We start from the raw sequence: 24,554 nt of genomic DNA, 5'->3' as shown, positions 1-24,554 counted from the left end.
TGTGCATGCCTCATGAAGTCAGTTGTGATGGGGGAAGATCTGGAGGGTTTCCAGCATTCTGACTTCTACAGTTTGCTAACAGCTTGACCAGTTTTTTGTTTTGCATCCAATGCATGAAACATGTTTGTACTTTGATGAGATAATTGCTAACAGATAATGACATTTAACTGTGGGCATCTAAGAACAAAATTGAATAATTCAGACATTTGTCTACAGGATTATTTTGCACTCCTTTTACACCCCACTAATGCACAAAAGTTAAAATACCCAATTGTTGCATGAGAAAAAGACATACCATGCAATACACAACTGAACCAATTGATTGTAATATATTGCCTGCTGCTCTGCACAGCTAGTTATCTTAAAATGTCAAAATCATTTTGATAAGCTTATCAAGTCACTGTCAATACAGTGGTGTTCAGCAAAACGGTTTTTAAATGCAAATGAGAATTTTATTTTTTAAAGATGATTGTTTAGTATTTTATCTGCAGCTCTTCATAATTCTTAAGAGCAACGATAGTTGGAATATGGGCTTTCGTTCTAATTTACATTCAAATCCAAGTTAAACAGCTGCAGTCTGTGATGAGCAGTGTTATATTTACAGCAATTATACTCCCACACAGTCTCAAATTCTATGGAGTTGGCAGCAACTTGGAATTCTTACTGAAACAAGTTGTGTTTCAACAGCTTGAAGAATAGAACATCGCTATAAGATGTTCATGTGGATTGATCTGAGGCATATCATTGGGTTAGTGTCCAGGGATTGCAGTTAGTCAACTTGACTTTTAGGTCGTTCTGTCTTGCAATTACATTTTTCAACATAACTAACTCCTAGTTGACACTATCAACTGATATAAGAGATTACAGTGCTGTACAAACATGTAGGGGCACATCTATCTTTAAGCACATCCACACAAATCAGAACTTTAGACCATGTACATATTTTTAGCTTTTTTTAAATCTTCAGATTGTGATTTCCATTAAATAATAAAGTACACTTTAGAGTAGTAATTTAAACTATTAATCATCAAAAGTACCTTTTCATATTGCCATATTAATGTGTTTCTAGCTACTTAAAGTGTTTAAAGTATGTTTGAATAAGTTACAGAACTGAGTTTCAGATTACATTATAAGATGCAAAAAATAAACCATGGACCATTACTGAACATTAGGCCACAATTTGCTGTTGGGATATTTAACAACTTTTGGGGCAAGACTTTACAGATGACGTCTGAAAAACTCACTAAAAATCATCCCCATCCAGGTGAGCTCTTCCCTAGCTCTTTAATGTCGTAAGAAATGTAAATTGGGTGAAGGCTGGCCTTATGATCTATCTGATAAGGAGGTCCCACCACCCAAAGTTGCCTATCAATCTGATTGGCTGAGATAACAAGGCATAGAGCTGGATGAGCACAGATGGCCAAGCAGCATCAGGGGAGCAGGAAAGCTGACGCTTCGGGTCTGGACCCTTCCTCAGAAAAAAATCTGATTGGCTGGCAGCTCTAATCGTGGCAGCACCACCATGAGCTGAGTCCGCTAATGAGATTGCCTGAAGTCCTCAAAGAGCCATGATCCATATGACAGTGAAGTTGAGGGGAGAAGGGAGGTATTGTGGGTGAGACTTCTTGGCACATGCAGATTTGGAGGACCTGAGGGAAAGCAAGGGGAAGAAAAGGGACTGGGGATCTCTATGAAGTCCTGACTCTATGTGGCAGCTGTCCAGGATGTTGAAAATTCCAAAGGGTAATTACCCAGTGTCTAGAATTCTACGATGAAGTCCCCCAATACTGACTGAGAGCTAGACACTTAGGGTTACCTTAAAGGGATTAACACCTGCTCTAAAAATCAAACTGAAACTGACCTCAGTGCACCGTTCACATAACAATCCTGCTGAACACCCGACTCAACAGCTCAACCTTGCCCCAGAAACAAATTGACCCACTTGCCCACTTACTTGTAGCCTATACCCCTTCACCTACTTGCCACCTGTACCTACTCACTTGTAGCTGAAGCTGGATCTTCCAGCTCAGAGGTAGGGATACTACCACAAGACCACCTTGAATAACTTTGTGATCATTGTAAAACCAACCAACACTGAGCTACTTAAACATGTAGGAACAATCTCAAAAGCTCATGTAGCTCATTTACCTCTACATTTGCCTCACATGGATCTGAACCATGTGAGAAGTGACTCCGAGTTTCTCACGCTCACATAAAGGGAGTATTTCATTCACTCAAGCGGGCAGGCTATGATTCCTGCCTATGTAGCCTTAGCTATGTTCACACACTGCCTTTAAAAGGGTTTCATGTCCACAATGGGAGCTTGGTTCCTCAAGACATTTCTTTAAACATCGAAGTTGTAAAATTGGGAGAAAGTGTACCTCATACAGACACTATCTCTTATCTGAACTGCAAACTGTTGTCCCTTCAGTGCTAAGGATCTTCTTCTGGTCCTCCAATTTCAAAAGGCTATCTGTATAGCAACCTTAGGTGAACAGCAAACACACCCTGCAGCCACTAATTGTTCAATATAGCGAAAACCACTTCGAGGTAACTGTCATCGCGGAGGGTTAATGAACTCCACTTCAAACACCATAAATAATCCTTCCATTAGACCCTAATCATACACACTAAATGCATTGTTTTTTTAAAAAGGAAGCCTAATGCAGAAATAAATGAAAAGCTGAACTGGCCTGACTAAATTTACTATTCTTTTGTTAACTTCGTAAATGTTTTCTTTCCTTTATTCATTCATGGGATGAGGGTATTGCTGCCAGGCAGCATTTATTACCCATCTGTAATTGCCCAGAGGGCAGTTAGAGTCAACCACATTGCTGTGGGTCTGGAGTCACATGTAGGCCAGACCAGGTAAGGATGACAGTTTTCTTCCCTACAGGACATTAGTGAACCAGATGGGCTTTTCCCCAACAATTGGCAATGGATTTATGGTCATCATTAGACTCTTAATTCCAGATATTTATTGTATTCAAATTTCACCATCTGCCATGGCAGAGTTTGAACCGGAGTCCCCAGAACGTTACCTTGGTCTCTGGATTAACAGTCCAGTGATAATACCACCAGGCCATCGCCTCCCCTCACGTAGTAAAGGAAGAAACAGGAGCCAGTCTGTCTTCTACATCCATTTATTCACAGTCCAATACAAATATAAATCCTTTTTTATAGATTAATCCTCTTCTGAGATGGAAACAATTTAATTTTTTTTTTAATATTTAACTTATTTTCCCTAATCAACCTGTTCAGGGATGTTATTATACACCTCTGGAGCAGGCAGGATTTGACCCTCTGTGTCTTGGTTCACGAGGTAGGGACACTACAACTGAGCCACAAGTGCCTTCTTTAAATGAGCATTGGGACAAGACAATTTGAGGTTCCACCAAGATTTGAACTCAAATTTCTGGATTCAAAGTTCAGAGTGCTAACCATTGTACCACGGAACCGGCTCCATTGGAAATAATTTAAGCAAGTGCTTCAGTTAACATCAGAGGCTCTGAATCATACCTAGAATATGCATAAAGCCACACTCAATTAACTCAACGTTTGCAACCTTTAACATTGCATTATCCCTGAAGCAATCTTACTTTCTATAGAAGGAAATTATGCCGATTAGATTTATATTAATAAATAAGAGCCATGTGAGTCTTCCTGAAAACATTTCTCAAAGAAAGAAACTTCAAGTGAAAATTTCTATAACTTGTAACTTTTACTTGAAACCCACACAATTTACTTCTATGTTGTTTCATTTCATTTTATTTCATCCATCAAGATACAGAATGTTTGCAGTTTCTACCAGAGTCATGTTTTTCGGCATGGTACAGCTTGCAAAGGATCACAGCATGCATTGTTTGTTATACAATATGAATGTTAATTACATATTTATCTAATAAAATCAGCTATATTGATAGTGGTCATTATTCTGAGTCTCTGCTAATACCTTTAATTGAATTATAGAGAGGAATGACGCCTTGCTCTCCAAGCACAGATCTATTTGACATGGTTCCATTTTCACCAGCATCGCCTCTTTTGCCAACACCATCCAGCAATGGCACAGAACTTCCTCCTTTACCTGTTAGATCTTCTGAGACCAGTAAGATTATTTTTTTGTGAACATGCCTTTTGTATTTTGAATTATTTGAAATATTTATTTGATCAGCCTTAACATGTTTTGAATCATATATATGCTGACAGTGAAATGTGACAGTTATTGATTTATCATATCTGATGTAATTTGAGACTTTTGATACACCATTGCTTTTATGGATTGTCTGCAGTGTACAGTGCTTAAGTAAATCTGACATCTTTCATTGTAGAATCAAATGAGGCTTCAAAAGCTACCTTATTTTTCCAACTTCTTTTTGCATATAAGTTGACTTCAGAATATTAATGTTTATGTTGGCATTTAGCCCAAAATAATTATTGAAATGATAACATAAACTAATATGTTTGGACATCAAATGTACAAATTATAGCTGCTGTGATTTCTTCATTCATTTCTTTATTTCCTCATTTCTTCATTGTCATCATTTCGTTTTGTAAAGTCTATAACTTTGCTCTGTGTTCTTTGCAGGAAGAGATATTTTTGGAGCTGAACCGTTTGACCCTTTCATCTCAGGTGGGGGAGATTTTCCACCAGATATCCAGTCCAAACTGGATGAAATGCAGGTGACTAATTCAGTCATGCATGAAACATAGGCATGAAGAGTTTAATTTTGCAAGTTGAAATTCAAATGTGGAAGAAACACTACAGGGTGCGGAAGGTTATGACTGTATGGCAGCATTATTTTACAAATTCGTGGCATACTGCATGCAAGACAGCAATTCAGCTGTGATCATTTTATAAAGAAGAATCACTTCAGCACCTTGAGTGAGGTAGCAGTAAGCACATATACTTCATATTCATCATGAATCTGTGACCTTTAAAAATATAAATCTTTGAGAAAATACACCTTCAGAATGTTTAAGGAGCATGCAGGCTTATTAAACAGAAGTTATACTCTCCAGATTGTGCTTGCAAAATACATTTGACTTCACGTCAACACAACATATGGAATGTATTTCAAGTACAGGATTGGTTATATATCAGATCAGAGAAACAAGGATATTTTCTCATGGTAATTCTGGAGAGTAATATTTGAAAGATTTCTTTTCGATGGCCCAGAGTTTATGGTCAGTGCAGAAGCAAGGAGACTTGACAAAAAACTTTATCAATCTGTCCGGTTTGAATTACATTTCTGTTGCTCTGCGTGGATTCTGTAACTGATGATAAGCATTCTTCCTTGGGTGTTCACTACATGAAGTTGCAGTAATGCTATCCAAATGCAGTAAGGCTCTCCAAACTGCCAGGCACATTAAAGGATTTTCATGGACACCAAACCAGGAAACAGGAACTTCTTAAAAAAAGCTCACTTTAAAGATATTATAATGAATTGTTTACTAGCTCTCTATGAATGTAAAATTAATCTTGCAGGGCTGAATTTGTTGCGTGGTAAATTTGATCAAGTTGTAAGCTTTTCTCAGTTTGTATTGGTAGTGTAGAGGAGAGAAAGTTGAAATTCTCACTGATTTCAGTGATCGCTACCCTGCGGGAAGCAGGGAGCCACAGTCTGTGTCAGAAACCTGGGTGATAGTCTGCAACTTTTGGATTTCCATGCTAATCCATGCGTGCCTGATATTATGGAGATGTGGGCATTTTCATTTACAGTTCACCCCCATCAAGCTCTGTGGGTAGCATGGTGGCTCAGCAGTTAGCACTGCTGCCTCACAGTGCCAGGGACCCAGCACCACTGCTTGTGTGCTGAAAGGAGCAGGCATGCTTCCTCCAGCTGCTGTAGGCTTAACAGTCCACAGCGTGTGGGAATCTCTTTGTATCTCACCACTGCTAATATCAAGGCAGTCACTCCTTTTTCTAAAAGAAAATTAAGCACTATAAGATTGTCTTGTTGGAATTTCAATTCTACATTTCTCCATGATGAAGATGTCTTTATTGTTACAAGACACAAAAATTAAGACCCCACCCAACATTCAGAACATTTACAGGTTTCAAGCATCAGCGTTATTGATGCAATGCCATTTTAAAGTGCCAACCCATGAATTGGCCCAGAGGTGAATTTTGCACCCTGTTAGGGGCATGGGGTATGGGCAGAATGTTGGAGCAGGACATGGAGCCATAACTTTCAGATTAAACCAGCAGCTATCATGGGTTTGCTGTTGGCTCTAGAACTGGGTGAGCAGGGAGAGCAGAGTGCAATTGTTTAGCCATCCTTGGGTGACCCCATGGTCTTCCAGTACCTCTGTTGAAGATCTGTCAGTGGCTGTGGACAAGAGACGTATACTCTGCCTTGCATCTGAAAGAAGAACATGAATGAACCAGACTAGCAGGCACGGTTAGAGGTGGCCATTGATAACAGTAGCTCTTAAGTTCAAACATTCTCATCTCATAAAATCAAGCTTTGCAAGTCTAGAAACTTGCAAATCTATGCTTCTGCATCAGTAACAACTGAGTTTAAATTTCTGCTTACGCATTACTTCCGCCACAGCAGCCATGAGCACTAATAGTTCACAACTACGCTCAAACACCTAAATCTTCCATGCTCCCCTTGTTCACCATTTGCAAACTGTTATCTGTTGCCTCCTATTTCCATTTCTGTTCTTGGACATCAGGATTTTATAAGGAACAGACACAGCATTTGGCTCAATCGCATGCCTGTTTATTAAAATAAACCCCCTCATGACTTGATACCAATCCTCTAAGTTTGTCAAAATGACACAACACCTTGATTGGTTTGTCTGATTTAATTTACTCTGCGACTTAACCTCAGCTCCCATCCAAACATACTCATTCACCACAATGTATTAGGAAAACCAAACCTTTATCAAAAAAAAACAAAGTCAAAACCTCAACTTTCTGTCCAAACCATGATTAATTCGGACCCAAAACAAATGGATTTGGTTGATACCATTAGGTTACCTAAATCACTCATGCCAATATCTTGAGTATGTTCTAAGGAAGGGTCACCGGACCCAAAACGTTAACTCTGATTTTTATGTTCAGATTCTGCCAGACCTGCTCAGCTTTTCCTGTAACTTCTATTTCAGTTCATTTACCCCTTGGATTTGGCTAAAACCTGACAATCCTCCACATGGTTTCTCCTTCCAGCGAGAACGACAGGCCATATCAACATTCTTGACCCGCCTTTGAGACTGCAGACACCTCCAGACCAAGATCACTATAATTTGGCTGGAACATTTCCAATCCCCAACGTGGCTAGTCCATCCGGAATTGACCGTAGGCCTGAGTCCGGCTGATCGGTCTTGAGCCTTCTTCTGTCTGCAATAAAGTTTCTTCAAACTTGACCTCTTTTATAGTGATTCAAATTAAACATGTTGCAACCACATCAAAAATTTTCCTGTTGAGTAGTATGTCTGAAAGCTAATCCTCCTCGGTGTATTTTACAGACAGTTCAGCCAGGTATATCAGTGAAACAATGCAGCCCTTTTCTATGGAAAAAAAAATCCAGACAACATGCTCAGTTTATAACGGTTCTAAGTTTCGTTCCTTCTGTTTGGAGATGTCATAGCAACGGCACCTGGTCCCCAGATGGATTAGGGTTGAATTATCCATTTCCCTCCTCAATGGAAATTCATCACAGTAACAGTGACTAGATTCCATAAGACCGTAAGACATAGGGGCAGAAATTAGGCCATTCAGCCCATTGAGTCTGCTCCACTATTCAATCATGGCTGATACATTTCTCAACCCCATTCTCCCACTTTCTCCCCGTAACTCTTGATTCCCTTGGCAATCAAGAACCTAACTATCTCCATCTTAAATATACTCAATGACCTGGCCTCCACAGCCTTCTGTGGCAGTGAATTCCATAGATTCACCACTCTCTAGCTGAAGAAGTTTGTCCTTATCTCCGTTCTAAAAGGTCTTCCCTTTACTCTAAGGCTGTGCCCTCGGGTCCTAGTCTCTCCTACCAATGGAAACATCTTCCCAACATCCGCTCTGTCCAGACCATTCAGTATTCTATAAGTTTCAATTAGATCCCCACTCATCTTTCTAAACTCCATTGAGTATAGACCCAGAGTCCTCAAATATTCCACATATATTAAGCTTTTCATTCCTGGGACCATTCTCGTGAACCTCCTCTGAACCTGCTCCAGGGCCCAAAACTGCACACAATACTCCAAATGTGGCCTGACCAGAGCCTTATAGAGCCTCAGAAGTACATCCCTGCTTTTACATTCACGTCCTCTCAAAATAAATGCCAAAGTTGCATTTGCCTTCCTAACTATTGACTCAACCTGCAAGTTTACTTGGAGAGAATTCTGGATTAGAGCTCCCAAGTCTCTTTGCACTTCAGCCTTCTGATTTTTCTCCCTATTTAGAAAATAGTCCATGCTTTTATTCTTCTTACCAAAGAGCATGACCTCACACTTTCCCACGTTGTACTCCATCTGCCACTTCTTTGCCCACTCTCCTAACCTGTCCAAATCCTTCTGCAGCCTCCCAACCTCCTCAATACTACCTGTCCCTCTACCTATCTTTGTATCATCTGCAAACTTAGCCAGAATGCCCACAGTTCCTTCATCTAGATCATTAATGTATAAAGTGAAAAGTTGTCGTCTTAACACTGACCCTTGTGAAACACCACTTGTCACCGGGCGCCATCCTGAGAAAGACCCTTTTATCCCCACTCTCTGCTTTCTGCCAGAGAGCCAATCTTCTATCCATGCTAGCACCTTGTGTCTAACACCATGGGCCCTTATCTTACTCAGCAGCCTCCTGTGTGGCATTTTGTCAAAGGCCTTCTTGAAGTCCAGGTAAATAACATCCATTGGCTCTCCTTGGTCTATCCTGCTTGTTACCTCCTCAAAGAATTCTAACAGATTTGTCAGGCATGACCTCCCCTTGATGACACCATGCTGACTTTGCCCTATCTTACCATGCACTTCCAAGTATTCAGAAATCTCTTCCTTCACAATGGACTCCAAAATCTTACCCACAACCGAGGTTAGGCTAATCGGCCTGTAATTTTCCACCTTCTGCCTTACTCCCTTTTTAAACAGGGGTGTCACGTTCGCAATTTTCCAGACCTCTGGGACCCTCCCTGACTCTAGTGATTTCTGAAAGATCACCACTAATGCCTCCACTATCTCTTCAGCTATCTCCTTTAGAACTCTGGGGTGTAGTCCATCTGGTCCAGGTGATTTATCCACCTTCAGGTCATTCAGTTTTTCTAGCACCTTCTCCTTGGTGATGGCCACCATACTCAGCTCTGTCCCCGACTCTCTTGAATTGTTGGGATAATACTCGTGTCTTCCACTGTGAAGACTGACGCAAAGTAATTATTCAGTTCTTCAGCTATTTCCTTGTTTCCCACTACTATCTCTCCAGCATCATTTTCCAGTGGTGCAATGTCCACTTTTGCCCATCTTTTGCACTTTATATATCTAGAGAAACTCTTACAAGTCCTCCTTTATATTACTGCCTAGCTTACCCTCATATTTAATCTCCTCTCTCCGTATTTCTTTTTTGTTGCCCATTGTGGGTCTTTGTAAGCATCCCAATCCTCTGGTTTCCCACTGCCATTTGCCACATAATGTGCTTTCTGGTTGCCTCATCCTCCCTGTCCCACGCTTCTTTTTCCTAGGGATGAATTTTTGCTGTGTCTCCTGAATTAATCCCAGAAACTCCTACCATTGCTGTTCCACTGTCTTTCCTGCTAGGCTCCTCTCCAAGTCAATTCTGCCCAGCTCCTCCCTCGTGCCTGTGTAGTTGCCTTTATTCAGCTGTAATGCCATTACCTCTGATTCTATCTTCTCCCTCTCAAATTGCAGAGTAAATTCTATCAGCTTATGATCACTGCCTCCTAAGGGTTCCTTCACCTTAAGCTCCCTTATCAAGTCTGCCTCATTGCACAACACTAAATCCGGTATTGTCTGTTCCCTAGCGTGCTCCACCACAAGCTGCTCCAAAAAGTCATCTCGTAGACAGTCCACAAATTCCTTTTCTTGCAATCCACTACCAACCTGATTTTCCCAGTCCACCTGCATATTGAAATCCCCCATGATCACTGTAACTTTGCCTTTCTTACACACCTTTTCTAAGTCCTGGTGTATCTTGCGCCCCAGCTCCTGACTACTGTTTGGAGGCCAAATACGTTTTTTTTTACCTTTGTGTTTCCTCGGCTCTACCCACACAGATTCTACACCATCTGACCCTACTTTGTTTCTTACTATTGATTTAATTTCATTTCTTACTAATAAGACACCCCAACATCTCTGCCCACCTGCCTACCTTTTCGATAGGATGTATATCTTTGGATATTCAGTTCCCAATCCTGATTCCCTTGCAGCCACGTCTCCGTGATGCCCACCACGTCATACCTGCCAGTTTCGATCTGCGCCACAAGCTCATTTACCTTATTCCTTATACTGTGTGCATTCAGATATAACACCTTCAGTCCTGTATTAACCGTCCCTCTTCTCATTGTCATTCGTTTATCCAGTGTGCTTGAACTAACCCATTCCAAACAGCCTGTCCTATTTGTGATGTGCTAGAGACTTTAATAACCTCTTCTGAGTTCTTCTTTCCTGTCAATTTTTTCATAATTTTCCATGTAGTTGAATCCACCACTACAGATGTTAACCTTCTGCTTTGTTTCCCACTGGGGCAAGTTTCACCATTCCCTTCCCCCCCACTTTCTAGTTTAAAGTCCTGTTGACCAGCCTATTTACCCTTTTCGCTAGAATATTGGTCCCAGCTCAGTTCAGATGGAGACTGTCCCAGCGGCACAGATCCCTCCTGTTCCCACACCGATGCCAGTGCCCCAAAAAAAGGAGCCCCTCTTTCCTGCACCACTCCTTTAGCCACGTGTTTACTTCCCTTACTCTCGTGTCCCTATGCAAATTTGCACATAGCTCGGGCAGTATTCTGTAGATTATAAACCATTAAGGACCTGTTCTTTAATTTTGTTCCTAGCTCCTGATAATCCCTGAACAGGCCCTCTTTCCTAGTCTTGCCTATGTTGTTTGTTCTGACGTGGACCACAACAACTGGATCCTCCCCCTCCTGCTCCAATATCCTTTCATATCGGTCAGAGATGTCTCTTACCCTGGCACGGGGCAGGCAACATACCATGCAGGACTCTCGATCCTGCTCACAAAGGATACTATCTATTCCCCTAATTATAGAATCCCCTACAACTACCACTTGTCTTTTTGTTCCCCCCCCTCTTAAATGGCCTCCCGTACCACAGTGCAGTGGTCAGTTGGCTCATCCTCCCTGCTGCCCTTTTCCTCATCCACACAGCGAGCAAGTACCTCATACCTGTTGGACAAGGTCAAGAGCTGAGGCTCCTCTGTTCCTGACTGCAGGGTCTCTCTACCTGCCTGGTTTGCAGTCACCCTTTGCCCTCCCTGGCGTCTGACCAGATTTGAAGTACTTAATCTAGCAGGTGTGACTGCCTCCTGAAACACAGCACGCAGATACTTCTCCCCCTCCCCGATGTGCCGCAGTGTTTGAAGCTCCGATTCCAGCTCATCAACTCTGAGCCGAAGTTCCTTGAGCAACCAACACTTGCTGTAGATGTGGTCACTGCAGTTTGCAATGGGATCGGCCAACTCCCACATCATACAGCGACAACACGTCACCTGTCTAGCCATTTCTACTTAGTTAATTACTTTATTTCAATATTATTGTAGTAGGTGATCAGTCTCTTGATTGCATCAGGTATTGGAACTAATGGCTTTTCCCTGTACCATTGCCCTGTGATAGAAGTGAGACAATGTGGAATTCTTCATGCTAAGGCACTGTCTGAATTTAATCTCTGTATACTTGTGCTGAGAGTTGGCTTTTATTTCCAGCATCGAGTCCACGGTTATTAAGGTTCTATTTTCTATATAAAGTCCAGTTTGGAGTGGATCCCAATCCCACACTGTAGTCTACAATGATCTCAAGCTATTAATGAATCAAAATTTGTTGTCATTTGTATTTTACAGTGAATAATACAGTAAAATACAGTGAAAAGCTTCAACTGTTGCCACAATCGGGTGCCATTATGAAAAGTTTAAGAATAAAAAGATATTGCTTAAAGCGAGTCCATCTTCATTCCATTGCCTCCACCATGAGTCCTGAGCTGGCTCACCAATCACACCTGAGCTGCCATCTGACACCACCTCTCCTCCACCACCTCGCCACTGCCTGCGCCTGACCCACCAATGTCAGAGTCACCACTCCTCTGGTGCCATCTCTCATCACTGGGCCCATCTTGCCAATGCTGCCACCGATGCTTGGTCCCATGCTGGGGCCAGTGCTTGCCCCACAGCCAGGAGCCCCCGGCTCCAGGCCTACCGCAACCAGGAGGCTCTCATCATCTGAGGAAGGATGCCCTTGCTTAATTAATTGGAGGTGTGCAGGTTTCCAGTACTTCCCCATCCCAACCACCCCGACCTCTGCACTCTGAAAATCTAATCGTATAACCAAGGAGTTGAAAACCAGTGACACATTGTGACCGCATAACGTTCCAGGTCCAGCTGCCCCCATGGACAATTGAAAATTCAGCCTAACAAATCGGCTAAATTTTCTAGTTAAGACTTAAGTAACATGATGATGTTAAGCAAAGTCATGGGACTATAAGTTGTCTGTTTTGGTTTTCATTTGATGTACGTATGGTTATGGTTGTTTCACAGAAAAGCACTTGTATTCTTCCAGAGAAATCCTTGCAAAAAATACCCGTGGGTTCAGATGTTTTATATTAGCGTGATGTATCTCTTCAAACGAGGATGGATGAGCATCTGACTATACTTAACAACTCCACACAACCGTACACAAACTGCAGCCAAGAATTGTTCTTGAAACACAAGCAATCTCAATCAACCGTATTAAGGCATCCAAAAAAGCTAGAAATCCTGTCCTGGTATGTTTTTCTTCTCTCCTTTGGAGATCTACTGACATTTACTCAGGAACTTCCCCCACAGTGGGAAGTTCAACAGAATGAGGAGGTGTTCAGTGTAAATTCCATCACACAATGACATTTTGTGTTTGTGCTCTGATGTGCTTAACGTGCTGTCTCAAACTTCGTACTTCAACACTAATAGACAAAAATGGTTTATAGACTGACTTACTCGTGTAAATGCTATTAGGTATACATACAGTTTCACTGACAATATTCCTGAAATTTTCTGGATAGATGATTGTTCTTCCTCTGGTTTTAATACCAATTCTGTTACACTCTTAAATATAGCCATTCCTTTTTGTCAACTGTAATTGTCTTTTTTAACTAATCTCTTGAATCCACACCACTCCTTATAGCTGATTATGAGTCAGACAAGGTGAAATCCAGGATTGTGAATTGGAAAGCCCAACTCAGTTCCACACTTCCATGACCAGTGCAGCAGCTCTCTTTGCTGCCCTTCTTTATTGGGTGTCCTCCAAATTGCTCCTTGCGGAGGCCAGGGTTGTTGGTCACTTTTGAAAAGACATTCTGTGCTTGCAAAATTAGGACCGCTGTTGTACAGATAACTTTCCCATCATGAATGACTAAGACACTATTCCTACCATGAACAACCCCCAACCACATCTGTATGAATACTGAGGTCAATGTTTCTTAAACCACCAAAATTTTCTTCCTATCTCCTTTATTGAAACATTTCTGAACAATTTAAACTGCCATTACTGAATGGGGGCATGCATGGTGGTGTATTTGGAGGGAGGGTACCTTGTTGCTGCTGATATTCCCTGCAATGTTGGCAAATATTTCTATATTCCTTCTCATCGAATAAAGTGGAAGTTGCCATCCTTTCCACTTTGAATTTCCAGTCCTTAATCATTTGCAATATCTATTGCATATTTATAGTACTAATTCACAGAATGGCTAAAGTGAGAAGGAGACCATTTGGACCATTATGACTATACTAGTCTCCAATAAATAATGCCATTCCCATCCCACACCACCCCCATTTCCCTGCATGATTTTCTCTATCAAATAACAGTCTAATTCCCTTCTTGACACAATTGACCTGGCCTCAACCACAGAGCCAGGCAGTCCATTCCAGATCCTAACCACTCATTGCATGAAAATATTTTTCTTCATGTTGTTTTATTTTTCTTCCTTTGCCAATTACTCTAAATCTGTGCCACCTTGTTCTCAATTCCTCCATAAGTGGGGATAGGTTCTCCCTATCTACTCCGTCCAGACTGCTCAAGTTTTGAGTACCTCTATCAAATCTTCTGTTAGCCTTTTCTCAAAAAAAAAGAAGCTCCAACTACTCCAATATCTCTTCAAAACAGAATTTTCTCATCCCTGGAACCAACTTGTCAATACCCTTTTGAAATTGTGTACTCCTCACAGTACACAAAGCTTCCGAGTTTCATATTATATACAAATTTTGAAGTCGTTTATTGTATACTAAGGTCTCAGTCATTAATATACATCAGGAAGAACAAATTCCCAACCTCAACCCCGAGGGAGATCTACTAACAATCTTCTTCCAAACAAAGCATCCGTTCAGCATCACTCTGTTTCCGGGCTCTCAGTCAATTTCATTGTAGCTCTCATTATTTCATGAACCCGCTCACAAGTCACTATATTAAACAACGTTTACAAGTCTATGTTTATCACATCAACAGCATTTCCCTCATCCAACTTCCTTGTTATCTTGTCAAAAAACTTCAGCAAGTTAGTTAAACGTGATTTTTTTTCTTAATGAATCCATGGTGACTTTCCTTACTTTGTTCACATTGGTCTGCGTAACTGTTTTGTTCCCCAAATTATTGGTTGTAGAAGCTTCTCATCATTGAAGTTAAACTGACTGGCCTGGAGTTGCTGGGCTGACATTTGCGCCCTTTTTTGATCAAGGTTGTAAGATTAGCAACTTTGCAGTCTTTTTCCACCATCCCTGAGTCTAAGGAAGACTGAAAAATTATGAGCAATGCCTGTGCAATTTTTGCTGTCATTTCCCTCCGTATCCTTGGATGTATCTTACCTGAATCTATTGCTTTATCAACTTTAAACATAAGGTTACCCAAAACCTAACTCTAAATCTAATACTATGCTATCTAACCCTATGTAATCAATTATTTTAAGTTTATTATTCTTTGAATAAATGTGAAATTTTGTTCGGTGGGTCATACCTTGGGTGTTTCCTCACTGAGCTCAGATTCATTCATATTGAACTCAATGATATATCCTAATTTATGTAAAATGTTACCTTCTACTCCTGACATGGTATCTCCACTGTTTGAAAATGAGCAATATTGAAATAACACTCAAAGACCAAATTAAATATTAACATATTGACTGAGCTAGAATGATACAATGAGCCTGCTACAATGTACCCATTAGTCAAAATATATAATAAAAAAATCATTCATACCATAACTGGGCAAGCAATTAATCTTCCCGCGGTCAAGTGGCTTGGACAGCTAGTATTTATGCAACAGATCACTTTTTGCAGTGACGTTTCTATTTCTTTCCCCCCCACAGTAGATATGATGTTTAATTTAGAAAAGTCTATTTAATTGAGAAAACCTATTAAAGTCTACCCTAAGTTACAGTTGTCCAATGAAGCGTTTAAATCTTTGCTCGAGCTTATGATATTGGAGACCAGTAGATAACGTCCATGTTTTCAAACTTCTTTCAATCATTTTTATCCCTGTCTCATGCACATATTTTCAAGATCTACATTGGGAGCAGCAACAATCTTTGCTGGTGACATATACATTTTGTGACCATGGGACAATTAAACAATTCAAGTTTCTGAAGTTATTTACATTAATATTAAAATCTGTGGTTTGCAGTATTTAAGACAAGATTTTAAAGGGGATAGGTTGGTCAAGTTCCTGGGGGCAGGGGGTGGGACGGCGCGGTGTACAGTAGTTGATGGGGTTAATGGTAGTTAGGTAGATAACACAGACAGTATGCCAGGGCAGGGTGAATCGGGAGGTATTTGGTTTGGGTGGGGAGTCACGACATAGACTTGTCATTTCATGTTCAATAGTTGTGAGTTTGTAGTAGAATCAGGTGGTTGGGTTGGGTTGGGTCAGGGTAAGTTGTGTCAGGTAGGGGACTAGTCAGATTGTGCCAAGGTGTGGTTAGGGGTGGCAAGGTGAATGTTGGGGCATCAGGGTGTATAGTTACTCAGGTTTCCCCTGCGTAACATGTCCCGCGTAACAATCCAAGTAAGTAAGTTGGAACTGTCCAAAGTTTTGGACTCTAACTCCAAATCTGAGACTTTTTCGGAGGGTACCAGTTTGGGCTGGGAAGAGGTTGCCCACGCACTTCCCATGGATTTTCTACATTTGTACTTCCAAAGGATCCCATGGCATGTCTTCTCTGAAAATCCAAAGAGCCAAAGATCTGACCTGTTGTGGTGAAGATCAGGCAAACTGTTTTCTGCTGATCTTCACAGTCCTGTCATGCCCTACGTTAGGGCCTAAAGAGTTGTGATGGACTGCAAAATGAGCTCTTAAGCAATTTGTTTCAACACAGAAGCTCAACTCCAGTTTGGTTTGGGAATTGACTATTACAGGTCAAACTTCATTCCGGTTGAGAGAAAGTATTACCTAAAGCAAAGTGTAAACGTTTTCAGTCCAAGTAAAATCTCTCTAAAGTTCCTGAACTCTTACATGTCTTGGTTAATATGAAACAGATTCCTCCCAACATCATTGCAAACTAGCTACCTGAATGAATTTACGTGCTTTTGACACCTCAGAATGATAACGATTTAGCTTTGTTATAACTCACCATTACTTGTGGCCCATCATTATTTTTTACACTATCTTATTTCTATTTCTGTATATGTTAGAGTGTGATTAATGGGGAGAAATGTTCCATATCTTGCAGTCAGGATGATATTCTTCATTCTTTCAAAGAAGATCTACTTGCACACACAAAATACCCTAATGTTGGCCTGATTTTCATTTCTGTTTCTACTCTAGTGTGCCTTGCAGCTATATTATTTCATGAGAATTGTTTCAATGATCTTGCTATTTCTCCTTTTAATTCTGCTAACCAAAAATCTGAAATTGAATATTCATTTGCTGCCTATATGTACTTGCGTAATGATCGTTCAAGCAATTTAAAATTTGAGCATCACTTTCAGATATTTTTGAAAAGATTTAAGAGCTGTTACATGACTCCGTTTTTTTAAGCATTGGGGTGGGAACGGTTGCTTGAGCAACTATGGTAGAAAATTCCTCAAGGAATGCTAATTCCTAGATGCTTTTTATACTTAGGATGATGAAATTCACTTTTGTTGAACAATTTAACATGCAGAAGATGTTGAGGTTAAATAAGTGCACTGATTCTGAGATTTTCTCTTTAAGCTGAGTAGGTTTATTCTTTCTAAAAGATAATGGAAAACATCCTAAATGACTTGCTGTTTATTTGCAAATTAAGATATTAATAATATTGTAAGTTCAGTCATGATCATTTTCAATTAGCTAAATGCTTACTTTTGAATCTGTAGTGTTATAATTGTGCTCTTTTACTGAGTTGCATTTTTCTTTTATCTTTATGCCTACATTTCTGCCCAGCAGCGTCAGCGATGGTTGGTATATTGTATTTTGAATTATTACTAATGGACATGCATACCGAATGCACTTTTTACCATGATTAATTCCATTATATTGTTTGTAATGTTTCTGAAAAGAATAAAGAATCAACATTCAAGTCCCTGACATAGATTGGCATGCCTAAGACCTTTCAGCCTGTTTCATTTCACCTTGCTAAAAGCACAACCTATTTACAGATTTAGCCAATTTCAAAATGATTCCAGTATCCTAGGAAACTATTGCACCTCTTAATGCTCTTCTCTATGAAGAACTGTTTCATTTTCACATAATCCCTACAGTGTGGATACAGGCCATTCAGCCCAACAAGAGCACTGACCCATCCCCATACCCTTTCCCTGTAACCCTACCCTTCCCAAGGCTAACACACCTAAACCTAGACAAGCCTGAATACAATGGGTAATTTAGCATGGCCAATCCGTCTAACTTACTTATGTTTAGACTGTGTGAAGAAACTGGAGTGAAAACTCACACGGACACGGGGAGAATGGGTAACCTCCACACAGATAGTCGCCTGAGGCTGGAATTGAACCCAGGTCCCTGGTGCTGTGAGGCAGTAATGCTAATCACTGAGTCACCAGGCTCCCCTTCATTTAGTCTACTTCATTTATTTTGACAGGCAGTCCACAGTTCTTAGCAGTTTCAATATTTTGATAATCCTGTTTGCAGCTTCTGCATTATAATCCTGCATTATTATATGCAGGGTAGAAACCCTGCATCTTTCCTTCAGCCCTCATCTGCACAGATACAGTCTTCCACGTGCCAAATTGTTCCTTCTCGTGAACATGTAAGAAAAGGGTGTTGGATTTTTCTTCTTATTGATGCGATATTGCTTTTTGAAAACTATATTTGGAAACAATTTTGATTAATGGTTAAATTGTTCCGAGGAAATATATATGTTGTTGCACGACTATACGTTATTGCTGAAATAATTACCTTCCCTTCCTGTTTCTTCAGGGCCTCCTCATGCTACACACCATTCCATAGTCAATGTAATGTACTGTCAATGTTGCTGTAGAAATAGCAGCCAAGAATTCTACAAGTCTAAGCTGAATCTTGTTCCTGTTATTTTTCCATTGCTGATCAAGTTATAACTTAACCGTGGTGCAAAAACCATCAAAGCTCAAAACACATGCAAAAATAGCTGTCTGTTATATCTAACTTTTGAAGATCAAGTACTGAGAAGGAGCCAGTTCCATAAACATTTGACACTTTGTTTTTAATATTTTATTTTATCAAGGACAAATCAGTGAGACCAGATTAACACTGGACAGCTAGTCACAGAAAGAATGCAACAGGGAAAACCAGTAGGGCACAAATGGAGAGCTGGGTAACACAGTAATGTTGAGGAGCTCGACATCCTACATCCGTTTCACCATTACCAACCTTGGTCAAGGTGGGGTAGCATGGACCTATGAACTCATTCACATCCCTGATCAATCTAAGGAACACCATTACAGACTTGTAGAAATCCGCTTCTGGAAAGGGTTTTGTCTTCCTAGAGGGCGCTGTTGTTCAGTAGCTGTCTGCCTCAAACCAATGAGGGGCCAGAAAAGTTTTAAAGCGTTAAGGGCAATGCATCTTTCGAAATTGAAGCCGCTGGTGGCATGCACAAGCTGAGCAGAGGGTTGAGAATTTATCAGGCTCGAGGAGAGTGGCCCAGGGCAGAAAGGAGAAGGAGACTCTACCCTGAGCACTGAATTTCCAGACAGAGATGAAGCTACCTAGACATGACTTGGAACCAATGGTGAAGGAGATTGCAATTCTCTGGCCATGGGTGTGCGTGCCATTCTCAGGGAGACTGCAGCAGCATCTCACAGGCAACTACACACCAGCGCATCACTCGGGTATCTGAATGAGTTCCCCAACTTCATCTGACTCAACTCCATTACCAACCCCACTAACTTTAACTGGACAGGGATGTTGGTTCCATACCAATTAAATAGTTATCACCCCATCTCTGCCCCCAAGGCAAAATAAAATCATGAATTTCAGTCAGTTCCCCACTGGAGATGGGCTTTGGACACAGAAATAATCGTGGCTCCTGTTTTCTACTCTATGGTGAAAATCTGGTTTATCGATATTTACTGTGATGATGGAAGGTGTTACGTATTGTCATTTTGAAGGTGCCTAGAACACACCTGATAGGTTCTTGCTCCCAGCAAATAATAGATCACTCACATCTGTACATATCATTACATAGCCACGTGACAAATGTTAGAGATGCCCTCAGTAGCTCATTGAAAACATTCAGGGATAAGCACATTTTAAAAAGATTACCACCTTCGTTGCTCAGGTACAACATGCATTCTCCACAGATGAGATAGAGGTCCCCTTGCATCACATAACACAACTTGAAAAGACACCAGTTAATGTCCTTCTGCCAACGTACAATGGGGTTCCATTCAGTTATTAGACCATCTTCGTGCCACAAATGTATGTAAATACATTATTTTCCTTTATTCATTAGTGGGATGAGGGCATCACTGGCTAGGCAGTATTTATTGCCCAGAGGGCAGTTAAGAGTAAACCACATTGCTGTAGCTCTGGAGTCACATGTAGGTCAGACCAGGTAAGGATAGTGGTTTCCTTCTCTAAAGGGCATTAGTAGCCAGATGGGGTTTTCCTCCAACATTCGGCAACTGATTTACAGTTATTATTGGATTCTTAATTCCACCATCTGCCGTGGTGGGATTTGAACCCAGGTCCACAGAATATTATCTGGGTCTCTGGATTAACAGTCCAGTGATAGAGCACTAGGCCATCGCCTGTCTTATGTAAGAAAAGTGTTGGGTTTTTTTTGTAACTGCAGGGAATGCCAAATTCCAGCGTTTTGTTTGTTCTTCATGTGCAAAGACTGTACAAAACCACTTCAGTAACAATGTATGTACATAAATATTCTTCAATGAATAAAGTGTAATTTGGCAACAAAATGATTTTTCTCAGCACTTCACTAAGGAATTGCTTTATCAACCTAAAAGAGCTATGCTCCCAAGTGTACAAATTTCTGATATCAAGTCTCACACAAAAATAAATTAAATAATCACAAAAAATATTTTTCTAAAAGATGTGCTAAACAGGTATTGAAGACAAATTGGTTCCTCCTGTTTTGCTGATCTTCTGTTAACCTAAAAAATCTGCTCAATTAGCACCAGAAGAAACCAAGCAGCTATATCCAACAATACTTAACCACGAATTATCCTTTCAACTTCTTTCAATAACTGGTCCACTGATTTTAGCGGGTAAGCCATGCCCAGATCTAAACTACACAGGAGAGTAAACAGTGTTATTAATGATGCTGCTTGGCCTGCTGTGTTCATCCAGCCCTGCACCTTGTTGTCTCGGATTCTCCAGCATCTGCAGTTCCTACTATCTCTGATTCAGTGTTATTAATTTGTTATGTGTGCTATCTCATAGTATTCTGTGCCTGGCTTCCATTCCAAGATGTTAAAATCCCTGATAAGGTATCATTAGTTTTACACCATCTATCATTAACAGGCTTTTAGATGAATTCCCTAGGCTCCTACACACAAATGATTGATGTTATAGTTACTTTGTTATAACTTTTTTTTTGCCCTTTTGAAGAGCTCTATTCAAAGCTTGAGAAGAGTTCTGGCAGATTACAAAACAAAATCAAAACTTCCAATTAGGACACAAAATGACCTGGGTTCTTTTTGGAGTTTTACTGCTATCGTTTTAAATGTTGTGTGCCTGTTATTGAAAACAAGCATCTGCTATAATAACAAACCTGTTTTCTGTTTTCTAGGAGGGGTTCAAAATGGGACTAACTCTCGAAGGCACTGTGTTTTCTCTTGATCCTCTGGATAGCAGATGCTGACATTAAGGAACTTGAATATTTTCACATTTGAATCATTCAACATATAGTGCCAATGAAGTGCCAAAAAGAAGTTTTGTTTTTGTTTTCCACATTGTTTGATAATACCTCCCTTGTGTGAATTTTTAACTTGGTTCTGCTTGCATTCTCTTCTTGCATTTTCTTTAAGTCAGGTGAGAAAATAGCATGGAAAAGTTCGTCACAATTTATGTTAACATAAAATTTGCATTCTCCCTGACACTTTATGAAGCTATCTGTTTGTTCCTTCACTTCTAATACTTATCCAAGGAATAGAGCTCTTTTTAAAATTAGAATTAGCATTGCATTATAATTGTCCTAATTTTGAAAAGTATTTTTATTCAAAAAGTAAGTTCTATATATTTTTCATCCATCTATATATTTGTGTGAAAAGTTCGTGATACAGAGTGTAGCTGGAGACAATGAATATAATGGCTTGGATTTTCACTGGCTCTGCCTGACTTGGGGGTGCTTCAGAAATGGTGAGTGAAGTCCAATTCTGGCATTCCCTTTCCCATTATCATTTCCAAAAGCTTTTCCCAGTGGCGCAGGCCTGCTCTTACCAGTTCTATTGCAGGGTAGATAGTTCGACCCCCACACGACTACCCCCACAATACATCCAGCTTATTTCCAGCAGATGTCTTTCCCATGTCCTTGGAAGTGTATGTTTAAAGCTTAACTTATGAAAGGATAATGGGATACCAGAAGTTAGGTCCCACTGGATAGTTTTAACTACTCATCTGGCCTCCTACAGGCTAACAAAATTACAGTTTCATTTTACAGTAGCTTACAGAAAGATTAGTCAAGATGAGGAAAGGCCATTAGTACCATCCAACTCATTCTTCCATAGGTATCTCTGGTGTCACTATCACAGAATTTTTGCGCCCCTTGGCTTATCTAGAAGATCATTTCAGATACCAATTTCTGTGCATGAAAATGTGTATTCTAATAGCAGTCCTTTTGTTATTTGGAACGTATGCCTCCCTGTGGTTTACTTTCAAACTGCTTTTCTACTCCATGTAATATTACTTATGCCTATATAGGACCATTTCTTACTCAATTCAGTTGAAAATGAGCAAAAACGATGTCTTACTTATAACTCTTCCCTCAAATATAAGTGATCAGCTGTTTGGTGTTATCTCCACTGTTTCCTGGACTTGGATTTTCCTTTGTGCCTCAACTAAGAGTGAATGTAGTACTAAAAGTGTGGACTGAATAGAGGATTGAACACTTTTGGCATCATACCTTCAGATTTATCCTCCGCTGATCTGGCAGTATAGCCTAATCTTCCATTTGACACTCTACAATAAGGAGATTATGGTAACTATTAAGCGTAACAGGATTTACAACTCTCTTGCAACCTTTCCTCTTAAAATGTTCAATGTAATTGAACAGTTTGTCCCCTTCCTGTTCATTTGATGTGTAACACCTTTGAATTTCCTGTGTTGAATTTCTTGCCATTGTTATCAGTTCACAATTGTCGAAGTTCTTCCATAACGTAGCTTAACTATATCATTAGGTTACACTGATGCCCTCTCTATATTTAGTTGTATCTACAAGTTTGGTTAACCTGCATTAAGTTTATGAATCCAGGTTAATTAGATAAATCTTAAATAAGTCCCAGTAGCAATCCCAGAGGACTGTCGCTCAGTACAAGTCAACCAGTTATCCACCTCCTTGTTTTATGTGAGACATTTATTTTTCAAACATAAAAGCAAATTACATATTACTTTAAGAAATCATTTATCATTTATTGGTTTTTCAAATTAAAAGCTAGTGCAGATTATTTAAATATTAGCAATCATTTTAATTTTATCTCCAACTCTATTTGGAGAAGTTTATTATTCTACCAGGTTATTTAGATATGTTTGAAGTGCATCATCTGAAGTGTAATACTAATCTATTACTTGAACACTGCAAGATGATGTGTTAAATCAAGACAAGACAAATGAAGGGTAAATCATTTAAACCTGGCATTACTTTTTCAAAATCAACATATTTCGATAAATTATTATAAACAAATATCTGCATGCTTTACCGGTATTTCATATAACTGTCTTTCTTGTTTGTAATATGCAGAATCTAACAAGTCTTCCTACTTCTATCTGCACCTATATCAAATGACATTTTTTTTGCTTTAAGATTGGTCACAGTGTGATACTTTTTAGTGCTTGAAATATACTTATCAGTAATCTGAGTATATTGTGAGGGTGATATAGTGTACCACTGTTTATGTTATCAGTGATACTTTTTTTCAAAAATCAAACTGCATCTCAAGTAACTGGTCACAGATTTTAACAAAATAGAGATAATTTTACATGCACATAATTGTCTTCCTTTCAAACCATTTCCTGTTCTACTTTTTAAATTGTGATTGTCAGCATAGAAAGAGTGTTGGCAATATTTGTTTAACTTCACATATCTGTTGGAATGACTGCTAATGAATTAACAAAACTTTGATTTTTGTCAAATCGCTAGGGAATATGTATAATTTAGATTCACAACTATAAGTGTTGTACCAGTATCTGGTACTATTAAGTAAACATAACGAATGTGCTGAACCAAAAAAGTTACGATTGCTTCATAGATGCATACTATTATTGATTTGTTTGGAAATTGGAGGTAGACCATGTCTGTAACACCGGTATATCTTTGTAATGTCTATTAGTTGTAAAAGTCTCCTTCAATTACTGATAATAAATTTTTTTTTTAAAAAAATGAAGATTGATTTATTCACACTTTCTAATTTCTTTACATGATAACAGTTCTTATAAAGAGGAACTTTTGATAAATTGTTATTTTTTAATGCTGCAGAGTTTAGTTTGCTATGAAAGTGCAATTAAATGAATTTCAAACAAAGGATGCAGTTGACGGAATTTTAACCAGACAAAGAAAGTGCAAGAAAGTATTGCCAACAATATTGAAAACATGACTTGGCTAGACTAGGTTCAGCAGTAGAACACATACATTATATTAGATACAGAATACAGGATCAACATAGGATCTACGATTCGAATGTAAACATGTATAGCATATCCCTCGTTTCTAAGTAATAATTTTGTATTGAATTTCGCTGCTCAGGATTTCTTAACTTCTGGGTGGGTA

The 24,554-nt window shown here is 39.7% G+C and overlaps 1 protein-coding gene across 4 annotated transcripts in view; it reads left to right on the top strand.

Annotated features, from left to right (window-relative positions):
- Positions 1–24,161, top strand: part of gulp1a (GULP PTB domain containing engulfment adaptor 1a) — a 336,837-nt gene extending 312,676 nt beyond the window's left edge. For all 4 annotated transcript variants that reach the window (XM_048599477.1, XM_048599478.1, XM_048599480.1 and 1 more), the window contains 3 exons: positions 3,970–4,105; positions 4,586–4,680; positions 21,363–24,161. In XM_048599477.1, coding sequence (XP_048455434.1) covers positions 3,970–4,105; positions 4,586–4,680; positions 21,363–21,434 — 303 coding nt within the window. In that variant the 3' untranslated portion in view covers positions 21,435–24,161. The remainder of the gene's footprint in view (positions 1–3,969; positions 4,106–4,585; positions 4,681–21,362) is intronic.
- Positions 24,162–24,554: the final 393 nt, after the last annotated feature.

The sequence above is a fragment of the Rhincodon typus genome, chromosome 7 (assembly GCF_021869965.1).
Source record: "Rhincodon typus isolate 14 chromosome 7, sRhiTyp1.1, whole genome shotgun sequence".
In the NCBI taxonomy this organism is placed as follows: domain Eukaryota; kingdom Metazoa; phylum Chordata; class Chondrichthyes; order Orectolobiformes; family Rhincodontidae; genus Rhincodon; species Rhincodon typus.
This window is presented reverse-complemented; position numbering and strand designations above follow the sequence as displayed.